This window comes from Petromyzon marinus, chromosome 31 (genome assembly GCF_048934315.1).
Source record: "Petromyzon marinus isolate PM22_M1 ecotype Great Lakes invasive population chromosome 31, UKy_Petmar_22M1.pri1.0, whole genome shotgun sequence".
In the NCBI taxonomy this organism is placed as follows: domain Eukaryota; kingdom Metazoa; phylum Chordata; class Hyperoartia; order Petromyzontiformes; family Petromyzontidae; genus Petromyzon; species Petromyzon marinus.
Window position 1 is genome coordinate 8,802,432 of NC_133697.1, and position 21,348 is coordinate 8,823,779.

At 50.1% G+C, this 21,348-nt stretch overlaps 2 protein-coding genes across 5 annotated transcripts; both read left to right on the forward strand.

The window, feature by feature from the left end:
• The first annotated feature begins 87 nt into the window (after positions 1 to 87).
• On the forward strand, positions 88 to 6,692 carry B4GAT1 (beta-1,4-glucuronyltransferase 1). Of its 4 annotated transcripts, none has more exons than XM_032963891.2 (3): positions 88 to 1,968; positions 3,019 to 4,295; positions 4,682 to 6,692. In XM_032963891.2, the coding sequence occupies exons 2-3, from the start codon at positions 3,087 to 3,089 to the stop codon at positions 4,871 to 4,873; spliced, it is 1,401 nt and encodes a 466-aa protein (XP_032819782.1). In that variant the 5' UTR covers positions 88 to 1,968; positions 3,019 to 3,086; the 3' UTR covers positions 4,874 to 6,692. The 4 variants fall into 4 exon arrangements, with proteins under 4 accessions (XP_032819782.1, XP_032819781.1, XP_032819785.1 ...); XM_032963890.2 differs by having other exon boundaries at positions 88 to 1,670; XM_032963894.2 differs by lacking the exon at positions 88 to 1,968 and adding an exon at positions 1,975 to 2,218.
• Positions 6,693 to 10,004: 3,312 nt separating this feature from the next.
• Positions 10,005 to 19,366, forward strand: CCDC177 (coiled-coil domain containing 177). Its single transcript, XM_032963895.2, has one exon. It carries the CDS (start codon positions 11,888 to 11,890, stop codon positions 13,943 to 13,945), a length of 2,058 nt encoding a protein of 685 aa, XP_032819786.2. The 5' UTR covers positions 10,005 to 11,887; the 3' UTR covers positions 13,946 to 19,366.
• The last annotated feature ends 1,982 nt before the right edge of the window (positions 19,367 to 21,348 follow it).

Consider the following 21,348-nt stretch of genomic DNA (forward strand, 5'->3'; position numbering starts at 1 on the left):
CTTCAAGATCATCCTTCCCCTCCTTGAAGTAATTCATCATCCCATAGCTGTCAACCCATACGGTTTACCCGTATTCTTGTACAGGGAAATTTTGCAACATTTTTGCGTCTATTTGTGTTTCTCCCTTGTGATGGGACTTTTAGATGTATAAGGGGCACGGGGGTGACCAGTGTCTGAATTGTTCTGTAATAAGATAGAGCACTGATGAGGGGTTCACAGGTTTGTCATCCTCGGGCTGTGACAATTCAGCCCTCACGATTCATGGTCACGATCCGATTCAATAATCATTTATTTTCTAAGCGCCTTCCAACAGTGTGGCGTTGACTGCACATTGGGTACTGGTTCCCACAAGCAGACTTCGCAGCAGTGAACATTGGTGACCACACTGACGAGTCCCAATAAAAACGAAACCGGTTTACAATTGTATTCTTGGTTCTTTCGGTAAAGTCACGTAGAAGGGAAACAATAAAATAATACAAATATAAAACAATAAAATTCTCACGACGTTTCGACTGCAACACAAGCAATCAATCAGGTGTGAAAACCACAGCAAGAAAATTAGAAAAAAGTGGCGTTTTTTAAAAAACACAATTGTCCATCTCTTCATCACTGCTGCTGTCAGTGGGTCACATTTTTGCGCAAATTTATTTTGATGGTGACACTAAGTCAAGAAGAAAGGACCATACTGCAGTTCTTCAGGAACTGTTGATGGGTTGTTGCATACTGCAACAAATGCGGAAGTTATTTTCTGCACGTTTATCCGTTGCTTGAAACATTACGGTCTTTTTTTATCATGGGAATTTTCTCGCGTAAAGATAGTCGAATGTGAATTGGTTTACAAATGCAGCTGGCATACATATACAGACTGTATATACAGACTGCCACTGGTCTCGTATTGTATGTTAATGACTCTTGTCAGTTCACCACGGTCCCTATACGTGTTCAGCCTCCAAGTTTGCCGTGGTTCCTTATACAGTTCGGCACTGTAATGTTGATCCTGTTAACCGCGGTCTCTTACAATGTTCCTGTGTTTATCCAGTGGGTGTTTATCGCGGTCCCTTAGTGTTCATCCAGTGGGTGTTTACCGCGGCCCCTTACAAATGTTCACCCAGAGGATGTTTACCGCGGTCCCTTGTAAATGTTTATTCAGTGGATGTTTACCGCGGTCCCTTGTAAATGTTGCTCCTGTGGGTGTTTACCGCCGCCCCTTGTAAATGTTGCCCCTGTGGGTGTTTACCGCCGCCCCTTGTAATGTTGCCCCTGTGGGTGTTTACCGCCGCCCCTTGTAATGTTGCCCCTGCGGGTGTTTACCGCCGCCCCTTGTAATGTTGCCCCTGTGGGTGTTTACCGCCGCCCCTTGTAATGTTGCTCCTGTGGGTGTTTACCGCCGCCCCTTGTAATGTTGCTCCTGTGGGTGTTTACCGCCGCCCCTTGTAATGTTGCTCCTGTGGGTGTTTACCGCCGCCCCTTGTAATGTTGCTCCTGTGGGTGTTTACCGCCGCCCCTTGTAATGTTGCTCCTGTTGACCGCCGCCCCTTGTAATGTTGCTCCTGTGTGTTTATCGCCGTCCCTTGTAATGTTTATCCAGTGGGTGTTTACCGCCGCCCCTTGTAATGTTGCTTCTGTGGGTGTTGACCGCAGTCCCCGCAGTGGTTGCCGCGCGGGGCCCGGTCAGTGACTGTTGTTTTGCGCCTCACCTCAAACTGCGTTCGCGTGTCACGCACGCGCCGTGCATAGCGATAATCACGTCTGACTCGCGCACAGTACACGTGGCCAGATCACCAGAAATGCGCCAAGTCTCGTCGTCAGGGCTCGGCAGGGGATGGGTTATCACCACTGCGTGACACGTCCAAATAGGCTTAAGGGCTGCGCTATCGGCAGAAGGCTGCCCACGTTAAAACATCCGTTGTTGCAGAGTACTGTGCTTACACGTCTACGCAGCACGCCTTCAACAACCTGCACTGAACGGTGAGGTGAAGTGCGTTCTGATAACCCCCAGGACCCAGCACGGGCTGGGTGCAGGAGGCCCTCATCCAGCAGTGGATTCACACACCGGCCGTGCTTTGTACGTTTTTGATTTGGGCCCTGGTTTTGGGGTAAGCTTCGAGCAAGTGGCTCTTCTTAACCTGGGACTGAGATGCCCTTTCTGGAGGTGCGAGACGTGACCAGATTTTTTTTAGAAGGTAAATAATCGAAAACACAAATTTAGCACGGCCACGTAAGTACAACTTACTCTGTTTCATGAAACTCATGCGTTCAGATTGTTTATATTTTATTGTTTCCCTTATATGTGACTTTACCGAAAGAACCAAGAATATGAATCCCTGCAGTCACGAAAGCTTTAAATCAAAACCCATGTATTCATTAACATTCTAATTTCTGTTTGCGATTGAGAAGCAAAGGCTTGCGTGCATGGCTGCGGTGACAGCGTTCACATCCACAGAGCCGAAATGCATTGCCATACAGACGCGCAGCGGTACAGTAATGTGATATTGTGCTATTAAGGACCATTACCCGAAACGTCGCCTATTATAAATTGGTTATTTTGAGGCCACCGTTATCGACACTTTTTTTGTGAATAGTATTTGACATGTGTTTTATACGTCCGTCGGGCAGCGAAAATGGACAGGGGTGGCGGTACAGCAAATAGGTTTTGAGGCTGGCTTTGGGGACCTTTGAGTGTATAACGCCCTCTTGTTATTGCGTGGTGGGGTTTCTCCGGGTCCTCCGGTTTCCTCGCCGTCACCTCGCCCCGTGTGATCGAGAGTTGACTGTTTAGCCAAGTGAAAGAGCCAGGTGGGTGAGATAATTCTTACCAGCGCTGAGTCGGCAATTAATGGTCTATTCTTGCACTATTTTTTATTGCCTCCTATTTAATGATGACTCCTTGACCAAGCTTATAGCTTTAATTGCTACTGTATTGCCCAATAATAATTTCCTTCATTTGCCTCGGGAAGCGTCGCTGTGTCTTCAAGACATTTTATTACAATTTTGCTTTGTTTCTTCCGATTCCAACAGATGAGAGCGAGTGCTCCGCTCAGGCGGACTGGCGCAGCCTTCTCGAGCGTCTCCGCTCACCGGTGACAATGCGGTTCAAGCTGCGGGCGCGGCTGCGCTGCACGCCCTTCAAGATCCTCATCTTCCTGCTGCTCGTTGTCATGCTCGCGCTGCAGCTCACCTACCTCGTGCTGCTGCTGCGCATGGACGGCCGCGGCGACGGCTCTTCGCCCCTGCCGCTGGCGGCCGCTTTCCTTGGCGCTATCGTGCGGCGTTCGTCTGAACCGCTGATCGTGGCCAATGGGAGCCTCGCCGGGGACCCCCAAGAGGCCGCGAATGCGTTGAGGGCGGCGCTGGTCGCTGCCGGCGGTGCCCCCGCGCTCGATGCCAGCAGCCGCTTTGCCATCTTCAGCCGGCTCCTCGCGCCGGAACCGGCTACGGACGGCGCCGGCGACACGTGGCATGAGCTGAGTCTGGCGACCCACACGTCCGTCAATGGGCTGCACCACCTGGAGGTGCTGCTGGAGCGATGGGAAGGGCCCGTGTCGGTTGCCGTCTTTGCCTGCGCCAACGACACATGGCTGGCGCTCGCCGCCATCGCGGCGGTGCGGGGTTGCTCAAAGAAGGCGCGCGACAACGTCGCCTTTCACCTGGTGGCGTCGGCCAACGCGGGGTTCTCGTCCGCGGCGTGGGGCGATGCCGTGGTGTGGGCAGATGCTGGAAAAGGGCACCGCTGGGTGGCGCCGAAGGTCGGTGCTGGCTGCACTGAGGTGTTCGCGTGGCTCGGCAGCGAGGCGGTGCAGGGCGCACGCAGGAACTACGCGCTTGATGGCGGCGTGCCCTACCCCAACAACCTCCTGCGCAACGTGGCACGAGCCGGTGCCCGCAGCCGGCACGTGCTCGTGGTGGACGTGGACATGGTCCCCAGTGTCAACCTCCACCGGGACTTCTTGTCCATGCTACGACGGGAAGATGGAGGCGGTCGCCGTGACCGATTGATTGTGTTCGTAGTGCCGTCATTTGAGATACGCCACTCTCGCCGCGTGCCAGACACCAAGGCGGAGCTCCTGCGCCTCCTCGGGGCACTGGAGTTGCGGCCGTTCTATGACGAGCTGTGCCGCAAGTGCCAGGCGCCCACCGACTATGCACGCTGGGCGGCGCTGGCTCCCGCGCCAGGACTGGCGCCAGCATACGAGCTGGAGTGGCGCGACCCTTGGGAGCCGTTTTACGTCGGCCCGAGCGCCGCGCCGCCGTTTGACGAGCGCTTTCAGCAGTACGGCTTCAACCGCATCAGTCAGGTGCGGCGCGCGCGGTGTTGATGATGTTAGCCACCTCAGGGGTTGTTCAAAAATAATTTCCCTTGTAAAATATTCACTTGGTTTGGTTTGGTCATACCTGGAATTAACAAATGAGCGGAGCGTGTTGGTGCGCACCTGTGATCTGGTCCTTTGGAGGCATAGGTCGGTGGGACGTGAAGTTTTTGTTGGCACAATTAGCACCGCATAAGCCGTGGGAAATCCACTCCTGGACAAAGGTCTTCCCAAGTTACAGCCATATCTTATGATCCTGTGGTGTATCAATACACCGAGGAACCTGCAGACAAGTTGATTCCATATGTAAAGTGGTTTGTTAATCAAGTAAATGGATTTGGCCCGTGTGTTTGTGTGCGTGCGTGCATACTCAGACATGTGAGCTGCACGTCGCTGGATACCGCTTCGCTGTGCTGGACAACGCCTTCCTGGTCCACCGTGGCTTCAAGCTGCCGGGAGAGTTCCACGCTGGCAAGGAGGCCGAGCAAGAACGCAACCGCATCCTCTTCCGCCGCTTCAAGCAGGAACTTAAGTTGCGCTACGCCGACTCCCCCCGCCGCTGCTGACCGACCGTCATCCTTCACCAACATCGGCATCATCTGGGGGAAGGGGGGTGGCGGGTGGCACCACTTTAAAATTTTGCTGACGGCCATGGCGGAGTGGGGAGCATGAGGGTTGAGGCGATGCTGCCGATGTTAAATAATGAACACAGTCCAGTCATCACGGAGGTGCTGTAGCTGAGGGGTAGGACACCTGGCGGCCGAGTTTAACACATGAAAGGACACCGCTCATCCCTGCCACGGATTACAGAGCAAACAGTACAGCGTTTTCACCGAGCCATACTGAAAATGTACGAGTGCTATTTAGTTTATCTTAAAAATGACAAGTAGTTTAAAAGTAATGATATTCTGTTTACCATGAAAATTACGTCAGTAAGCTGACCACGTGAATTTTTAGTGGTGGGGGCTCCATGCCCCCTTCCCCACAATCATGCTGCCTGTTATCACCACTGCCAGTGTCGCAGTGATGCCTTGATGACACGACTGCCAAAAACACAAAAACCTGTTGGTTGATTAAAATGGCTATTCAATCTTAGAGCTCTAAAAAAAGCAATCGGTATGTCCAATGACAGTTTTTTAAGTAACTAGATGTGGTGACACGCTTGTAATCCAGTTATTTTAGAAGCACTGGTTGATAGTTGTGAACAGTGTGAGGTGGTCAAGAGGTGGCAGCATAGCAAGTGGGTTTAAGAACCTGTCCTTATGGCACTTTGTTAATTTCCCACTCCTCCGCTTAACACGGTTGGCTACGTACGGTGTGAAAGTAGTTCAACATACATCCACTTAACTGAAAAGTAAACACATTTGGCAACGTTATGAACTGTATTGGCCAAACATCTCAATACAGCAGGACCCTCAAGGTATTGTGTATGAATAACATACAAATTTACTAATTATAAGCTTTGTATCATGGTATTACAGTGCTATTTTAATATTAATGACCTTGTTAACACAATAGTAATTCAGTTATCACCCTGACAAACCCACAAGACCCCCACTTGCCGTTCTTCGTTGGTGCAAATGTACAAAATCCAATCCTCAACATTAAATGGCATTCAACAGAAAAGTATGGTGATATAAGATATGATGGTAGAGCTAAACCTTTAATCATAATTGCACATTTGTTCTCTATAAATCACCTTTTGCATGTACTGTACTATTATGCTCAACATACACAGCAGCGAGCTTCCTGGCCTCTGGCCTATAAAACATTGTAAATGTGAATTCAGTTTTATCATAAATGGCACCGATGACCAGATCACCTGAAATGTATATCAAAGAATCGGATCTTAGAAGCTAAGCAGGTTTTAACGTGAATGATAGTTGGATAAGTGACCACCGTGCACACCAGGTTGTCAGGTTGCCGTGGACTTGTGCTTTGTGGGCAGTGCAGCAAAATCTGTTGTACCGAACTGTGCTTCCACGTCTATGATACCCCACCTTCGATCTCCACTTATCATCGTGGTAAAGTATGGTTAAATAATGCACCTTATCCATATAGTGGAGAGCCCTCGACAATGGGGCTGTACGTGTGTATAATAAATGGTAACACCACAAGTATCCCTAATCCTAGCTTGACTTTAAATTACTGATCGAAGATTGTTGATGTACGTCATGTGCTGTCAGACACCAACTCCCTAGAAACACTGCAATATGAAGCAGTGTTTTCATTGATGTAAAAAGGATAGTTTTTTTGGTATGTGTGATGCACTGTATTTTCCCCTCGATTTGGTGCCGTGATGTATGGCAAATGTTTGCGTTTTAGTTTATGGAATAAGCCCGCGGTTTTCCCGAATGACTTTAATAAATTATTTTGTCAACAAAACCTTGTAATTTTATGCACTACCTACAAAAAAACAATGGTGGCAATTGGTGCTGAGCTAGTGGTAAATTAGACCACATGGCAAAGTCACCTCTACGAAAATCACTCTTAATGCCCGATCAGACCAGATCTCAGTGGGATTGAGCTCGTTAGTCTTGGGATGGGAGACTCCGGGAACTCCAGGCGATGCAGCCTGTGAGGTGTGTGCGGAGTCTTGCCATCTCATACATGGGCAGTTTTTTTTCTCACGTGCTCTGGTTTCTCTCACTTAGACCAAACACTCAGTCATGGAATTGATGCAATACCCGCCTCAAAAAAGTGTTTTGGGGGAAAATGGATGTTAAAGCATGCGGCCACATTTTAACATGCAATATTAAAAATCTGGATATTAAATTTAACCTCTGCTCGATTTTCACAACTGTATATTTTTTTGACTCATTCTGAAATCAGGATCGCATCCCGAATACGTATCCTGTTTACATTTATTTCCGACAGTTACTTGATCAATAAAGGAAGTTATGCATAGAGCACAGTCCAGTATTTACATTTGTAATGTAGAGATGGGGTGTTGCAAGATGTTGCATCATTTGGTGATTGCTGCAAGGTTGGTGTAGTCATGTGATCATAATCAGCCATGATGACTCAATCCACTACTGAATTCAGGCCACCACACCCCCCCAGGTCATCACTTGTGAATATTACTCAGAATTCCACTACAGCACACGGTTGCCAGTGCGTTGTGGATTGGACGTTTCAGTCGTAGTTCGACACCAGAGGGCGTCTGGTGCCTCTCGTTTGGATTCCGTGGCTGGTGGCGATGGATGATGGAACGATTCTCATCCCTGGTGATACCCCTCCACATTTTTGCATTCAAGCCTCGAATCGTTTTAACATCGTGGACAAATTTGGCGGCCTCTTTACGACCGCAGGTGACTTCCAACCCATATCACGTCCAACACGATTGCGCGCCCGGATCTTGTCGGATCTCGGAAGCTTCTTAGCATTTAAATTTCGATTTAAAGCTTTCGTGACTGCAAGGATTCATCTTCTTGGTTCTTTCGGTAAAGTCACGTAGAATGAGAATAAAACAATAAAACAAAATAAGACAATAAAATTCTCACGACGTTTCGGCCACAACACAAGTAGCCTTGTAGCCTTCTTGAAGAAGGCTACTTGTGTTGTGGCCGAAACGTCGTGAGAATTTTGTCTTATTTTATTCTCATTGTACGTGACTTTACCGAAAGAACCAAGAGAAGATGACTTCTTAGCATTTGTTGAGGCTGCATAGTGCATGGAGAGGTGTTCACCGTGCACACCAGGTATTTGTAGGTTGCTTCAAACTATATGCAGAAGTCTGTGCAAAGAAAAACAAGAATTGTTGAACTGTACTTATGCGCTCCTACATTTTATACTCGCCGCCTTCACCACCAACCCGCACTGACCAGCGTCAAGTACGGTCAAATAACCTCCACGATCCGCAGCGCGTGCGGAGGTCCTCATCCAGCAGTGGATTGACCATGGCTCATGATGCTAAATCTGGGAAAGCACAACGTCTGTGAAGCAGAACGTTAGAGGCAAGGACGAGTGGGTCACGGTAAATATCTGTGAAACTCTCAACCCGACGGGGTTTGTGAAGTGTCCACGGCGTGTCAAGTACCGAAAGAGGATTCTTGAATCCAACTGTGCGGAGCTTTGGATACTTATTTCCTCGTTTGAGTAGTGGGTTTTTTTTCAGCGTTATTTCAGTTTTCTCCCACATGATGCGACACGCATAATTTAAAATTGAATCGGCCAAAAATGTAGCAGGGCCCTCCTGTTAACTATTCTTGAGACTCATTGATGCTCTGCTGCATAGCTGGGATTACAGCATCATCACTATCGCAAATTACATAAGTGATTAATGTACTTTATACAACCAGCACAATGAATAATCAGACACTACTCAATCATATCTGATCGTTCACGAAAAAACAGCGTCGGTTCAACACCAGCAACCGACTACTACAGGTACACAGATTTCTACATTTAGGGTCGCGAAACAAGTTCAACGTAAAAATTGACAGGCGGAGTAGAAAGTTAAATTAATCTAAAAACATGTTTATAAATAATAAGAAATATAGATACCCTATTCTCAGATTATAGGGCGTATTTAACCCTCCCCGCGTAACTTAAAGCATCGTCTGATAATCCGGAGAGCACCGTAGTTTTATTGGGTTACTCCAGCGAATGATGTTAATATTACTTTTCAATATGCGAGCGTTAACAACAATAACAACACAACAACAAAAAACAACGCACACAAGACACGCAAAAAAAAAACAACCAGCAATACAACGAAAAAAAAGCACGTGACAAAAACGGAAGTTTTTGGTAGGAAATTCCAGCAAGCTTTCGCAAAATAATAACATCCACGAACTAACAAAGTACAGACGATGAACAGTGAAAGCCTCTTCCGACACACGCACGCCACACACGTGGGCCCCATTCATTCACGCCGCTCCCCACCATTGTTTGGGAGCTGTGGGGGCTTCGACCGCGGCACCTCTGGAATTTATAGTTCGGTTGCGCGCGCTCGCCGCTCCTGATTGGTTGGCGCCGGGCACGCGCCGCGCCCCCCGGGCCAATGGGAGCGCGCAGGACGCGTCGGGGGGGGGGGGCTGTGGGGGATCTGACAGCGCGAAACGACTCCAGGGCGCGGGGACAGCGGCAGTGGTGGACGAGGTGAGGGGAGACGAGGTGAGGACGAGGTGAGGGGAGAAGAGGTGAGGGCAGACGAGGTGAGGGGAGACGAGGTGAGGGGAGCGGGGGTAGAGAGACGAGGTGAGGAGAGCGGGGTAGAGAGACGAGGTGAGGGGAGACGAGGCGAGGAGAGCGGGGATAGAGAGACGAGGGGAGACGAGGTGAGGACGAGGTGAGGGGAGACGAGGTGAGGGGAGCGGGGGTAGAGAGACGAGGTGAGGAGAGCGGGGGTAGAGAGACGAGGTGAGGGGAGACGAGGCGAGGAGAGCGGGGATAGAGAGACGAGGTGAGGAGAGCGGGGGTAGAGAGACGAGGTGAGGGGAGACGAGGCGAGGAGAGCGGGGATAGAGAGACGAGGTGAGGGGAGACGAGGGGAGACGAGGTGAGGGGAGACGAGGTGAGGGGAGCGGGGGTAGAGAGACGAGGTGAGGAGAGCGGGGGTAGAGAGACGAGGTGAGGGGAGACGAGGCGAGGAGAGCGGGGATAGAGAGACGAGGTGAGGGGAGACGAGGTGAGGAGAGCGGGGGTAGAGAGACGAGGTGAGGGGAGACGAGGTGAGGGGAACGGGGTAGAGAGACGAGGTGAGGAGAGCGGGGATAGAGAGACGAGGTGAGGAGATTGGGGGTAGAGAGACGAGGTGAGGAGATTGGGGGTAGAGAGACGAGGTGAGGAGAGCGGGGATAGAGAGACGAGGTGAGGGGAGACGAGGTGAGGGGAGACGAGGTGAGGGGAGACGAGGTGAGGAGAGCGGGGGTAGAGAGACGAGGTGAGGGGAGACGAGGTGAGGGGAGACGAGGTGAGGGGAGACGAGGCGAGAGGAGACGAGGCGAGGAGAGCAGGGGTAGAGAGACGAGGTGAGGAGAGACGAGGCGAGGGGAGACGAGGCGAGGACGAGGTGAGGGGAGCGGGGGTAGAGAGACGAGGTGAGGAGATTGGGGGTAGAGAGACGAGGTGAGGAGATTTGGGGTAGAGAGACGAGGTGAGGAGAGCGGGGGTAGAGAGACGAGGTGAGGAGATTGGGGGTAGAGAGACGAGGTGAGGAGAGCGGGGGTAGAGAGACGAGGTGAGGAGAGCGGGGATAGAGAGACGAGGTGAGGAGATTGGGGGTAGAGAGACGAGGTGAGGAGATTGGGGGTAGAGAGACGAGGTGAGGAGAGCGGGGGTAGAGAGACGAGGTGAGGAGATTGGGGGTAGAGAGACGAGGTGAGGAGATTTGGGGTAGAGAGACGAGGTGAGGAGAGCGGGGATAGAGAGACGAGGTGAGGAGAGCGGGGATAGAGAGACGAGGTGAGGAGATTGGGGGTAGAGAGACGAGGTGAGGAGATTGGGGGTAGAGAGACGAGGTGAGGAGAGCGGGGGTAGAGAGACGAGGTGAGGAGATTGGGGGTAGAGAGACGAGGTGAGGAGAGCGGGGGTAGAGAGACGAGGTGAGGAGAGCGGGGGTAGAGAGACGAGGTGAGAGGGAGGTGAATATATTGGGGGATACGTTACAGAGGTGACGAGGTCGGGGTTAGCAAGGGGAGGTGAAGAGGAGAACGGGGTTAGAAAGACGAGGTGAAGAGCGCTGGCATAGACGAGGTGAGGAGATCGGAGTTGGAAAGACGAGACGAGGAGGTGAGGAAAACGGGGTTATAAAGACGAGGAGAACGGAGGGTGAGGAAGAGGAGAACGGAGGGTGAGGGAGAGAACGGAGACTGTAGGAGGTTGACGAGGTGAGGACGGGGTTAAGTGGACGAGGTCTGGAGGGAACGCTAGATTGGGTCGGGAGGAAGAGGACAGGGTAGGAGAAGGAGGAGGATGAGGGAGAGGTGGACAGGGTGAGGAAGAGAAATACAAATTTGGAGAACAGCGTGAGGCAGTAGATAACGGGGTCCAGAGGACAACGCGAAGAGGTGGAGGGAGAGGTGAGGAGGACGAGGTGAGGACGGGCATTTGAGACGGTGGGCTGCTGTAAAGAGAAGGGCAGGGTTAGGAGAAGGAAGAGGTGAGCAGGACAACAGAACCTGTACTAGGTCGGGGTGTGGAAGAGCAGGGGGAGGTGAATAACTAAGTCTGGTGGAGGAGGAGGACCAAGAAGACGAGGTTTGATGAACGGCGTGAGGAGGGGAAACGAGGTGAGAAGGAATTGGAGGAGAAAGTGGACGGGGTTAGGGGTAGAAGGGCGGGGTCTGCAGGAGGGAGGAGCACCTCCGGATGAGCACGGTTGGCTACGCACGGTGCGAAATACATCGTTTGGAGGGCGAATTTGAAGTAGTCGGTTGCGCTGGAGGACGACAGGGTCGGGAAGGAAAGAAGAAGTGACCGGAGGGAAAGGTTTGGGAGAATACTGGGTCTGGAGGAGGAAAACAGAAGGAGAAGAAATAGGACACGAGCCAGAGGACGGTGCTGAACGGAGCGCAGCGTGAGTGGAGGACCGGGAGGGCCATCGCAGGAGGCATCATCCACCTTCCCCCTCAGCCATGGTGGACGTTCTCAGCCCTTCCACCACGCGCAAGCCGAGCAGCGTCTCCAGCCACTTCCCTGGGGTCTCCAATGGCCCTGGTGATGCTTACTGCCGTCCCGCTGCAGCCCGACCCCAGGAGAAGGCTGAAGATGCAGTGGAGGATAACGAGGAGGAGGAGGCGGCTCCGAGGGGACCAGGGGGGCCGAGGTTTTCGGGGCCCCGTTCGGGCTCCATGGAGTCGGGCTCCATGGAGTCGGGCTCTTCCCCGCTGCTGCACATCGACCTCTACAACTTCGATTCCCCCCGCGCCGAGGGGTCGCGCTACGTGCTCACGAGTCCGCGCTCGCTCGAGTCGTGCGCGCGCTGCGGGATACGGCCCGTCGAGCTGCTGTCACGGCCGCTCGCCGACTTTGCGGCACCCGGCACCGGTGACCGGGAATCCAACTCGACCACGAACCTCGGTGGCCTCGGCCGCGACAGCGAGGAGGCGCGTGCAGCGCACGCCGCGTTCGAGCGGGAGAGGAGGCGTAAACTGCGCCGCTGCCGTGATGAGAGGGAGCGGATTCTGCTGGAGGAACGCGAAAAGCGTAGGGAAGCGCAACAGCATAATCATCAGCAGAAGCGAGGAGGGAGCGTGGACCCCTTGCCATCCAAGCTGGCGGGCACCGGGCTGCGACCCTTGGGGATTCCTCACCAGAGCCGTTCCCTGGAGACGGTGCGTGCTTCGCTGCCCCTGCCCGGTCATCGGACCCCGGTCGCGCTCAGCGATGGCTGCAGCCTGGATGATAGCAGCGGGAGCCACGACACGGTGAGCGACCCCCTGGGAAAGACGCGGCCCCGGCAACGCCCGCAGCTGCTGGGCGCCGCTTCCCGGCCGCCGCTCCCACGCCGGGCCCACGATGATCTTCCGTGCCCCGGAGGCCGCACCTCGGGCCCACGCTGCACATTTACGGGCAAGAGCCTGAGCCTGGGGGACCTGAGCCAGGACCCTGGCACCGCTGCGCAGCTGCAGCAGCTCACGCGTGCGGCGGGAGCTGCGGGAGCCGGCGCCGGGACGGGCCCCAGGAAGCGGGCACGGGCGGCCGAGCGTGGCCTGGAGCTGCCGAGCCGGGACCTGAAGATCGCGGCTCTGATGTTGGCACGGCACCGTGAGGAGACGCTCACGGCCGAGCAACGGCGCGACGCGCACCTGCGCTGGGCGGACGCGCGGCGCGCGGAGGAGGAGCGCCGCGTGCTGGACGAGCGCGAGCGCGGCCGCGCCCTGGCGCAGCGCTTGCGGGAACGGGAGCCTCCGCCGTTGGAGCCGCCGCCGCCCCCCCGAGGCGGCGCCGCGGCTGACGCCGCCGCGGCGGCGGCGGGCGGGCAGGACCAGGGGCGCCAGCAGCAGAATCTGCACGAGCGTCTGTCGCTGGCCGAGCGCAAGCGGCTGGAGGCCAAGGAGCGGCGGCGCGGCGAGAGGCGGCTTTCCAACGAGCGGGAGCGCGAGCGGCACCTACGCACGCAGCGGGAGCTCGCGCGGGAGGAGGACGCGGGCGAGGCTCGGCTGCGCGAGGCGCTCGACGCGAGGCTGCGCGCGTCGCAGCGGCGGCGCGACGAGGAGGAGACGCGGCGCCTGCGGGAGCTGCAGCTGCGGGCCGAGCGGGACGGGCAGCGGCTGCGGCGGGCGCGCGCCGCGGCCGAGCGCCTCGACGAGGACATGCGCTCCCGGCGGGAGGCCCTGGCCGCCGAGGCCGAGCGGCGGCTGCGGCAGGCGGCGCTGGCGGCCGGGGAGGGCGCCCAGCGGCGCGCCGAGAGGGCGGCGCGGGAACGGGCGGAGAAGGAGCGGGCGCACGGAGAGGCGGCGAGACGCGCCGTGCTCGAGGAGGAGAACCGCCGGCGGGAGAGGCTGGCGCGCCTCCGCGAGAAGGAGGAGAGGGGAGAGCGGGCGGCGCGGCGGCGAGACGCCAGGCTGGAGGAGTCGCGCTCCGTGGCGAGGGCCTCATTCGAGGTGCGGGAGAAAGTGCGGGAGGCGACGCAGACACGGTCCTTTGACAAGATGGTGCGGGAGGCTGAGCTCCAGCTGCGCCTGCTCTAGGTGGCGTGGGGTTAGGGCTGAGGGTCGTCGTGTTGGTCAGTTACTTCGTCCTTGCTGGACGATTTGTGATCGGTCGGTGTTGGGCCAATGATTGCCCTCGGCGTCACTATATTGTGTGGATCATTGGTTCATTCTGTTATTCATGCAGTATGCGTCCTATGGTGGACATGCATTCAGTTGTGCCCCATTGGACATGTTGCATCGGGGTTAAGTTTTGTACACTGATAGTACAACACTGACTTATTGACTAACGTTGGCTCAATGCAATGTTTATATCCTGTTAATAATACTAATCATTTGATAATGCAGTCCATTGTCTAACCAGATGTGTGCAATCCGGTTGACTCAACAAACCTTTTTTTACCAGGGGAAAACACAATGTGTTACAAAATAACACATACCTGTCAACCATACGGTTTACCCGTATTCGTTTCAATACCGGAAATGTCTATTTGTTTGTGTTTCTCCCTTGTGATTGGACTTTGTAGGATGAATGTTGAGATTTATAAGGGCATGAGGTGACCAATCAGGTCTGAATTGGTCTGTAATAAGGTCGGCACTGATGAGGGGTCGACAGGTTTGAATTAACAAGGCATAGGTCCAAATGGAATATGAATATACAATATATGTGATAACAACCATTAACAGGTGACAATTATATAGCACGTTAATGTCTCAGTATTTAAAAAGGCAACAAAATGTGAACATTAAGAAAAGCACTTGATCAACATTATAAACAACTCACGACAATAAGCATGTGCATACGGACACAAATGCAGGACTGTTTTCACTGTAATAGAACTAATATTTAGCCGCATGCTTTCCAGGTCAGGAATTCTGCATCGCAATTGGTCAGCATGACAGATTTGAAACGAGCTGCGCCCATTTTAGCGCTCAGCAGCGTACCCTAGCCATTTGTACGCACAGTGCATATGGGATCTTAAAGACAAATGAGGATGAAAATAAGGGATTTATTTCAGCCGGGTCTGCCTGTACCAGCGACCAGGAAAATATTTCCGAAATCCAGAGCGCCTTATCCAGTATATTCTCTCGCTATAGCTGTGGCTGTTGGTCACGTGCCTACACCTGTCTGCCAGTCACATAGAAAACATTCAGAAATTAATCCCTGACTAAAAGCCTCCGCACATGTAACTCGACACCCTTGTCAAAGACCTATTCCGTCACGCGAGGCAAAATCCCGTAAAGCTCACATTTAGCCCTTGGCTTAATGGCTGTGATTGAGGGATTTCCGTTTTTTGGTGTCGTGTTGTCCTAATAGCTCAGGAGTACGTAATCCGTGTTATTGATGATGCTGTGTGGATTGGCAGGGAAGCTTAACCATGTAAAAGCACGCGGATTGTACATTTTATTTATTCACAACAAAATACAGGTATGCATATTCCTCAGGCCGCATTTATATCCGCCGTACGTTGCTTTGCTTTGGATGGAAAACATTTCTGGAGCTGATTTTATTTATGATCTGACAGATCAATTCCTGTCTGAATTCGCTAATATTCACGTACAACCCTGTTGGCAAGCAACTTGGATAAAGGCTTCTCCACGCCATGAGAATCGTGGGGGGGGGGGGGTTATTTGACCCTGCTGCACCATGCTGGTCAGTGCGGATTGGTGAAGCAGAGTGCAGACATGGAGCATTGTACAGGGTGGTCCAAATGTGTGCTGACACCCACATTAATTTACCCCTAAAATGTTGTTCTTATGCGTATTTATTTCTGTTTTAAATAAAGTTTTGCTTAAAAATATGAGGTTTCAGATAATTAAATGTGGGTCACGAGACATCTGGACCACCCTATGTACAGTACTCTAACGGCTTTTGATGCACTTTGCCCACCTCTGAAAACAAATTCACTTAAAACCTTCAACATTTAAATATATCTTTTATAACTGAGACATTCGATATTGTGTTACGCAATTATGAATTTTAGTGAAGTTATCGACTAGTTCACTGTGGTATGCAAAACTAATCTTCACCAATACCTTTTGTGAGGGCGGTGTATGCAGGATGGACACACCCCATCATCGCAAACTACAAATCCAGATCCAAAGCTACAAATACATTCATCTGAGTTTAAAAAAGGGGGGGGGGGACATTGCGTTTTCCCGAATCCTAAAGTTCGAGCAAAACACTTGGCCACCGCCGTACGTTTTGAATCGTTTTTGCCTTTTGTATCCTTTTGCCGTAAATTCTCAAGCACATTTCACCAGCATTCCAACAGGCAATAGAAGCAGCCGTGTCGGCGTCTCTACGCAACACACTGCTCCCCATAAAACCGGCGTTGCCATGGTATTTTCAAACAAATCGTTTAAAACGGTTGGTAGTGGTGTGTGCATCGAGAGTATACTTTAGTGTGTTGTGCGCGTGTGTAATTGTGCGTACGTGTGTATATGTCGCGTGCAGTTGTTTAGTCTCGAACGACTAATTTTAGATTGTCATCAACTAAAGGTACAACAGCAGTTGATAGCGAATCGACGATTGATCGCTAACTCGGTGTATTGTGAATTGAAAACAAATATCTTCATTAAAAGTAGCCAAATTCAAGGAGGAAATGTTAACGCTTAAACTAAAAAGTGTAAGCGCTTCATTCTACTATCCATAAATGTGAAATTACAAAAATGTGTAAAGGAATTGGCTTAACATTCCAAGCAGGACCCACCTGAGGTTTTCCTGTTTAAACATCTCAAATTATTTTCTGTACGTAATACCAAATTGGTAGTCTTTTAACTGGAAGCTACCGCACGGATACAGTTTTATATTGAACCTAAACGGTTATTGAAATTTCTTGGTTCTTTCGGTAAAGTCACGTAGAAGGGAAACAATAAAATAATTAAAATATAAAACAATAAAATGCTCACGACGTTTCGACTGCAACACAAGCAATCATCATCAGGTGTGAAAACCATCATCAGGTGTGAAAAGCACACCTGATGATGATTGTTTGTGTTGCAGTCGAAACATCGTGATCATTTTATTGTTTTATATATTTTTATTTTATTGTTTCCCTTCTACGTGACTTTACCGAAAAAAACAAGTATATGAATCCCTGCAGTCACGAAAGCTTTGAATCAAAGGTTATTGAATATTTAACGTGTGTGCATTGTAAAATGCTGTGGTGTGTTTTTACATTGTGTATTCGTGCACATAGGAGGGGGCAACCAAAAGGTTTTGAGATCTTAAAAAACATATAACCACACGGAACGAATATTGCAGGTTTATTTAATGCTCTAACTTGTGTTTAAAAGTCAAAAGTTAAATGAAACGACTGAAAACAGTGGTTTAGTTGTATTTTTGGTGTGGGCCCTTGGTGCAACGAATTAAACGTGGCCCCCGTCCAATGTCCCACCTCTTCACAGCTCGGCACCTGAGACCCTCCAGTCGTTCGTTTTCCAGAGCCATGTGCACTGCCTGCTCGCTCGGTAGCTACACCACTGGCTGAAACGCATCACCTTTGCCGATTTCACCTGTTGTTGGTGATAAAGACATTGGTGCGTTTTCTCTACTAATTTTGACAAAGTAACTTTATGATGACGACCAATCACAAAGTGTAAATCTTCGGGCATTGCTTATGTGCAATGGTGGACAAATATATATGGTGGAAATTCAACATTCTAATGGCAGGGACCCGTCTCGCCTAGGATGACCCCTGTTTTCTTTAAATTCGCCGTTGTAAGTTTGCATGGACGTTGAATTTATTTCACACCATAAGTAGCCAACGGTTTGGGGGAAAAAGACAAGAAACGGAACACAAAAGCAGTTTTAAATAAATTATTTTCAATTTAGATTAAAATTGCATAACTCCAGTGAAGAGCGTTCCAGACGGCCACAGAAGTGCATCTGAAAGCACGCAACCATTGGTGTTGACATAAGAGTAATTTTAATTTATATAGGATCTAGAGTATGAATACAACAACTTCTCTAGAACACTGTACATAGCAACTGCACAACAAACATAAAACTCAAACAAATATTGAAAAAAAGTTAAATAATTATCACGAAAAAAACACGAGTTGGCAGATTGAGCATCGCCAAGACAGACCGTGCACAGGCCGCCTGAACCACCACAACCTCCTACACCAATGGGCATTGTAACGATGGGTGGATGCAACAACATCTCAAATTATAGTAATAGGTTTTACCCTTTTAACTGGCACAAAAACTGACACCTTTATTCAAGGCATCGTGCAATAACCAGTTAAAAGGGTAAAACCTATTACTATATCTTGTTACTGGCAAAGGAGGTCTCATAATGTAAAAACATCTCAAATTGTTATGCAAATTTGGTGGACATAAAACAGGGGGAAAAGTAAACAGTGGTGATGATGAAGGGGAAGGTCTTCGTCGAGCAATCCACTGCTACGTGAAGGCTTGCCACACCATATCGGTCACGGAGGTTTATTTTTAACAATATTTCAACACGCTGGCCATTGTGGGTTGGTGAAGTGGATTGTCAAGGGGTCGGACCAGTTAAATTAAAAGTCAGATTGGTTTCACAGTGCAGGGCACTAACAACTGGGCTGCCACTTCACCATTTATATAATGTTAGACATATTATTTATAGTCTCTGAACCTTTTGAGCGCCCTGCTAAAATAACGAAGTAACGACGAGATCTTTTTTATGGAGTTTGTTGAATATAAAGTTTGCCAAACAGGTATGTCAACGCTTAAACCACTTATATGTTCTTTTCAACATGAAGTTTTTTTGTGAAAATATCCACACACTGTATTTTATACCCTCTTCAAAGTTGAGGTTTGCTCAGGACTTTTTTGTTTCGCTTGTGGTTTGTGCAATGATGATACGCTTTTCACACTTGTGTCGTAGTGGCAGAAAGCCCCACGGAGTAGAACTCTACCGTATCGACCGTGTGTGGATATTGTTTTCTGAAATAAATCCAACTACGTTCAAATTATCCTTAATGTGCTGGATCTCGTCAAAATTCATGAAGCTCAACCTGGTTCGTAGTTGGATGGGTGACCAACATCAGGGCTTCTCGGGTGGGGATGCGAGGTGTGGCCAGTAATGGCTGCGCTGAGTTTCACCCCCTCGTATACATGGTGAGTTTCCGCTCACATGAAGCCAATCACATGAAGGGAATGAGACAAACATTCCAATGTTGCGGGACTTTTTTTTAAAGAGTCTTGGGAATCGGTAAGGCTATTCTGGGTAAGTAGCATTATATCACTGTTACTTTACATGTTGGACACATTGTGAACCAGTTTAATCAAATTTTTGTCATGGTTATGTACACTTGCAGGTTATTTTTTAAAGAAATTGTGTGCAATGCATGGTGGTTGGTGTGGCATGTAGTGTTCTATTGGTCATCGCATTTCAGTTTCCACCCTTTCAAACAGTATTTTTTTCGAATAAAAAACACTGAATAAATAGATTTATTACACTGACAAAAGTGATGAGTTTTATTTTGCTGGCATGGCATTGACAGAGGAGATGGAGCGATGAAATTAGTTCATGTGCACGTGCTATGTGGATTGCTACATTGCAGGATTCGAGAGAGATGGCGTTGGATTGTAGAGACCTCCATCCAGCAGTGGATTGGCTACGAGTGATAATGATATAGAGAATGGGAAAATATGCTGAAGTTGGTAATGATGGTGGTGGTGTCGGTCATAATGATGGCAATGATAGTGATGATGGTGGCGCTGGTGGTGGGAATGTTGATGGTGATGATAAGGATGATAGTGATGGTACTGGTGGTGGTGATGGTGGTGATACTTGTGTCAGCATATGGTGATGAGCACACCCTGGCAGTGATTTGTTGTACGCGTTGGCGGAAACAACTATATTCTACCAATTGTCAGAGGAAAACTAAACCAGCAAAAAACAGCATCTGCTTGCCAGTTTCCCCTCCCCAAAAACGTCAGCGTTACCTCTGTCACCATCACACAAATCAGGCCAGCAATCTATCATCTGTACCCTCGTGTGTCATCGCTGTGTGGATTGTGTATATGTCCTCTCTTGAGTGTGCTTGCCGTTGTTCAATGTTTATTTTTTCCTCTCGCCGAGTTCTTAAGAGGCCGCCCCCCCCCCTATTCTCACCGTAGCACAACGTTGTCATTCTCTGGGGGCCCTGGGAGACAAGTCGCCACTTGCCTGGACAGTCACGAGTGCCCCTCGGTGGCCTGTGGATCGCAGTGAAATTTGGGAACATTTGGATGTACGCCTTACGTATTTTTCAGTAGGCAGCGTAAACCCTTGCTGCATTCTGCAACTGTTTACGTGGCTTTTGTGCAGCAACAAGGCTGAAAAGGAATTGGTTAAACCACACCAATAAGTTGGACCCCCCTTGGAAATACTATTGAGTCATATCACACACATTTGCTGTGGGTTTTTTCAAAACTAGAGACACCTCTTGTTTGAAGTCAGGCTAATTTTATTGGATTTTTTGTATAAATATATGAACAATCACCTTCCTGAATAAACAACTTGATCGTTTATTAAGTTGCATTTAGAAATATTTATTTATCCGGAAAATTCCAGTATTAATATTCATTTCCCGGAGGGTCCCGAAATTGGGATGTTTGGCCAAAATTGTGGCTATTGATGGCTTTACTGATGATTCCTAACAATAATGAATCCGGTATACAGTGATCTCATTTTCCTGCTGTTGTCTAATACGGCTACAATTTTTACACTTTTCAGTTTGCACCTAAAACAAAGTTGCGCGCATTATGCACTCAATGTGCCGATAGCACGTAACATGCCAGGCATGATGGTAGAACCGATCCAGTGGTCACAATCGCGCCTTTTACTCTGGAGAAATTGAAGCTATTGCATTGAGAAACACGCATCGAGCTGCAACGGCAGGCAGGTGGGCACCGTGCGTCCCAGTCTTCAAAACTTTTCTTGTTCAATGTCGCAGGGTCCGTCAAGACGCTCTCCCGCACCCTTTGAGCTGTGCAGTGTTTGCGGACGCCCATCACGGTTCTCTACACTGGCGCTCGCAAACAATGCGTGTGATTATAATGTCAAGTGTTCGTGTGTTTAAGCCCCAAACACTGTTTATGGGGAACGGTGGCTTGCGAGTCGCAGCAAGTTCATTGGGCCGGCATTCCAGATAAGCCGGAATTTACTGCCGGCCGTGACTGCAGTGGCAATTGATTTGGTGTCCAATCCGAGTGTGGGCCTCGCATCGGTTGTCTCCGCGTTAAAAAAAAAACGAGTACAATAGCTGGTTCTACGGTATGACCACCAATGGTGCTTATTAGATTAATTGATTGACAGCACGTTGCCAATCCATAGCTGGATGAAGGTATCCGCATGCTGTGTCGATCGAGGGCATGGGGGGATTGTTTGACCATACTTCATGAACCGTGTTGCCCAGGGATCGGTTCAGATGTCACTCGCCACTGATATTATCCGTGGCCGGAA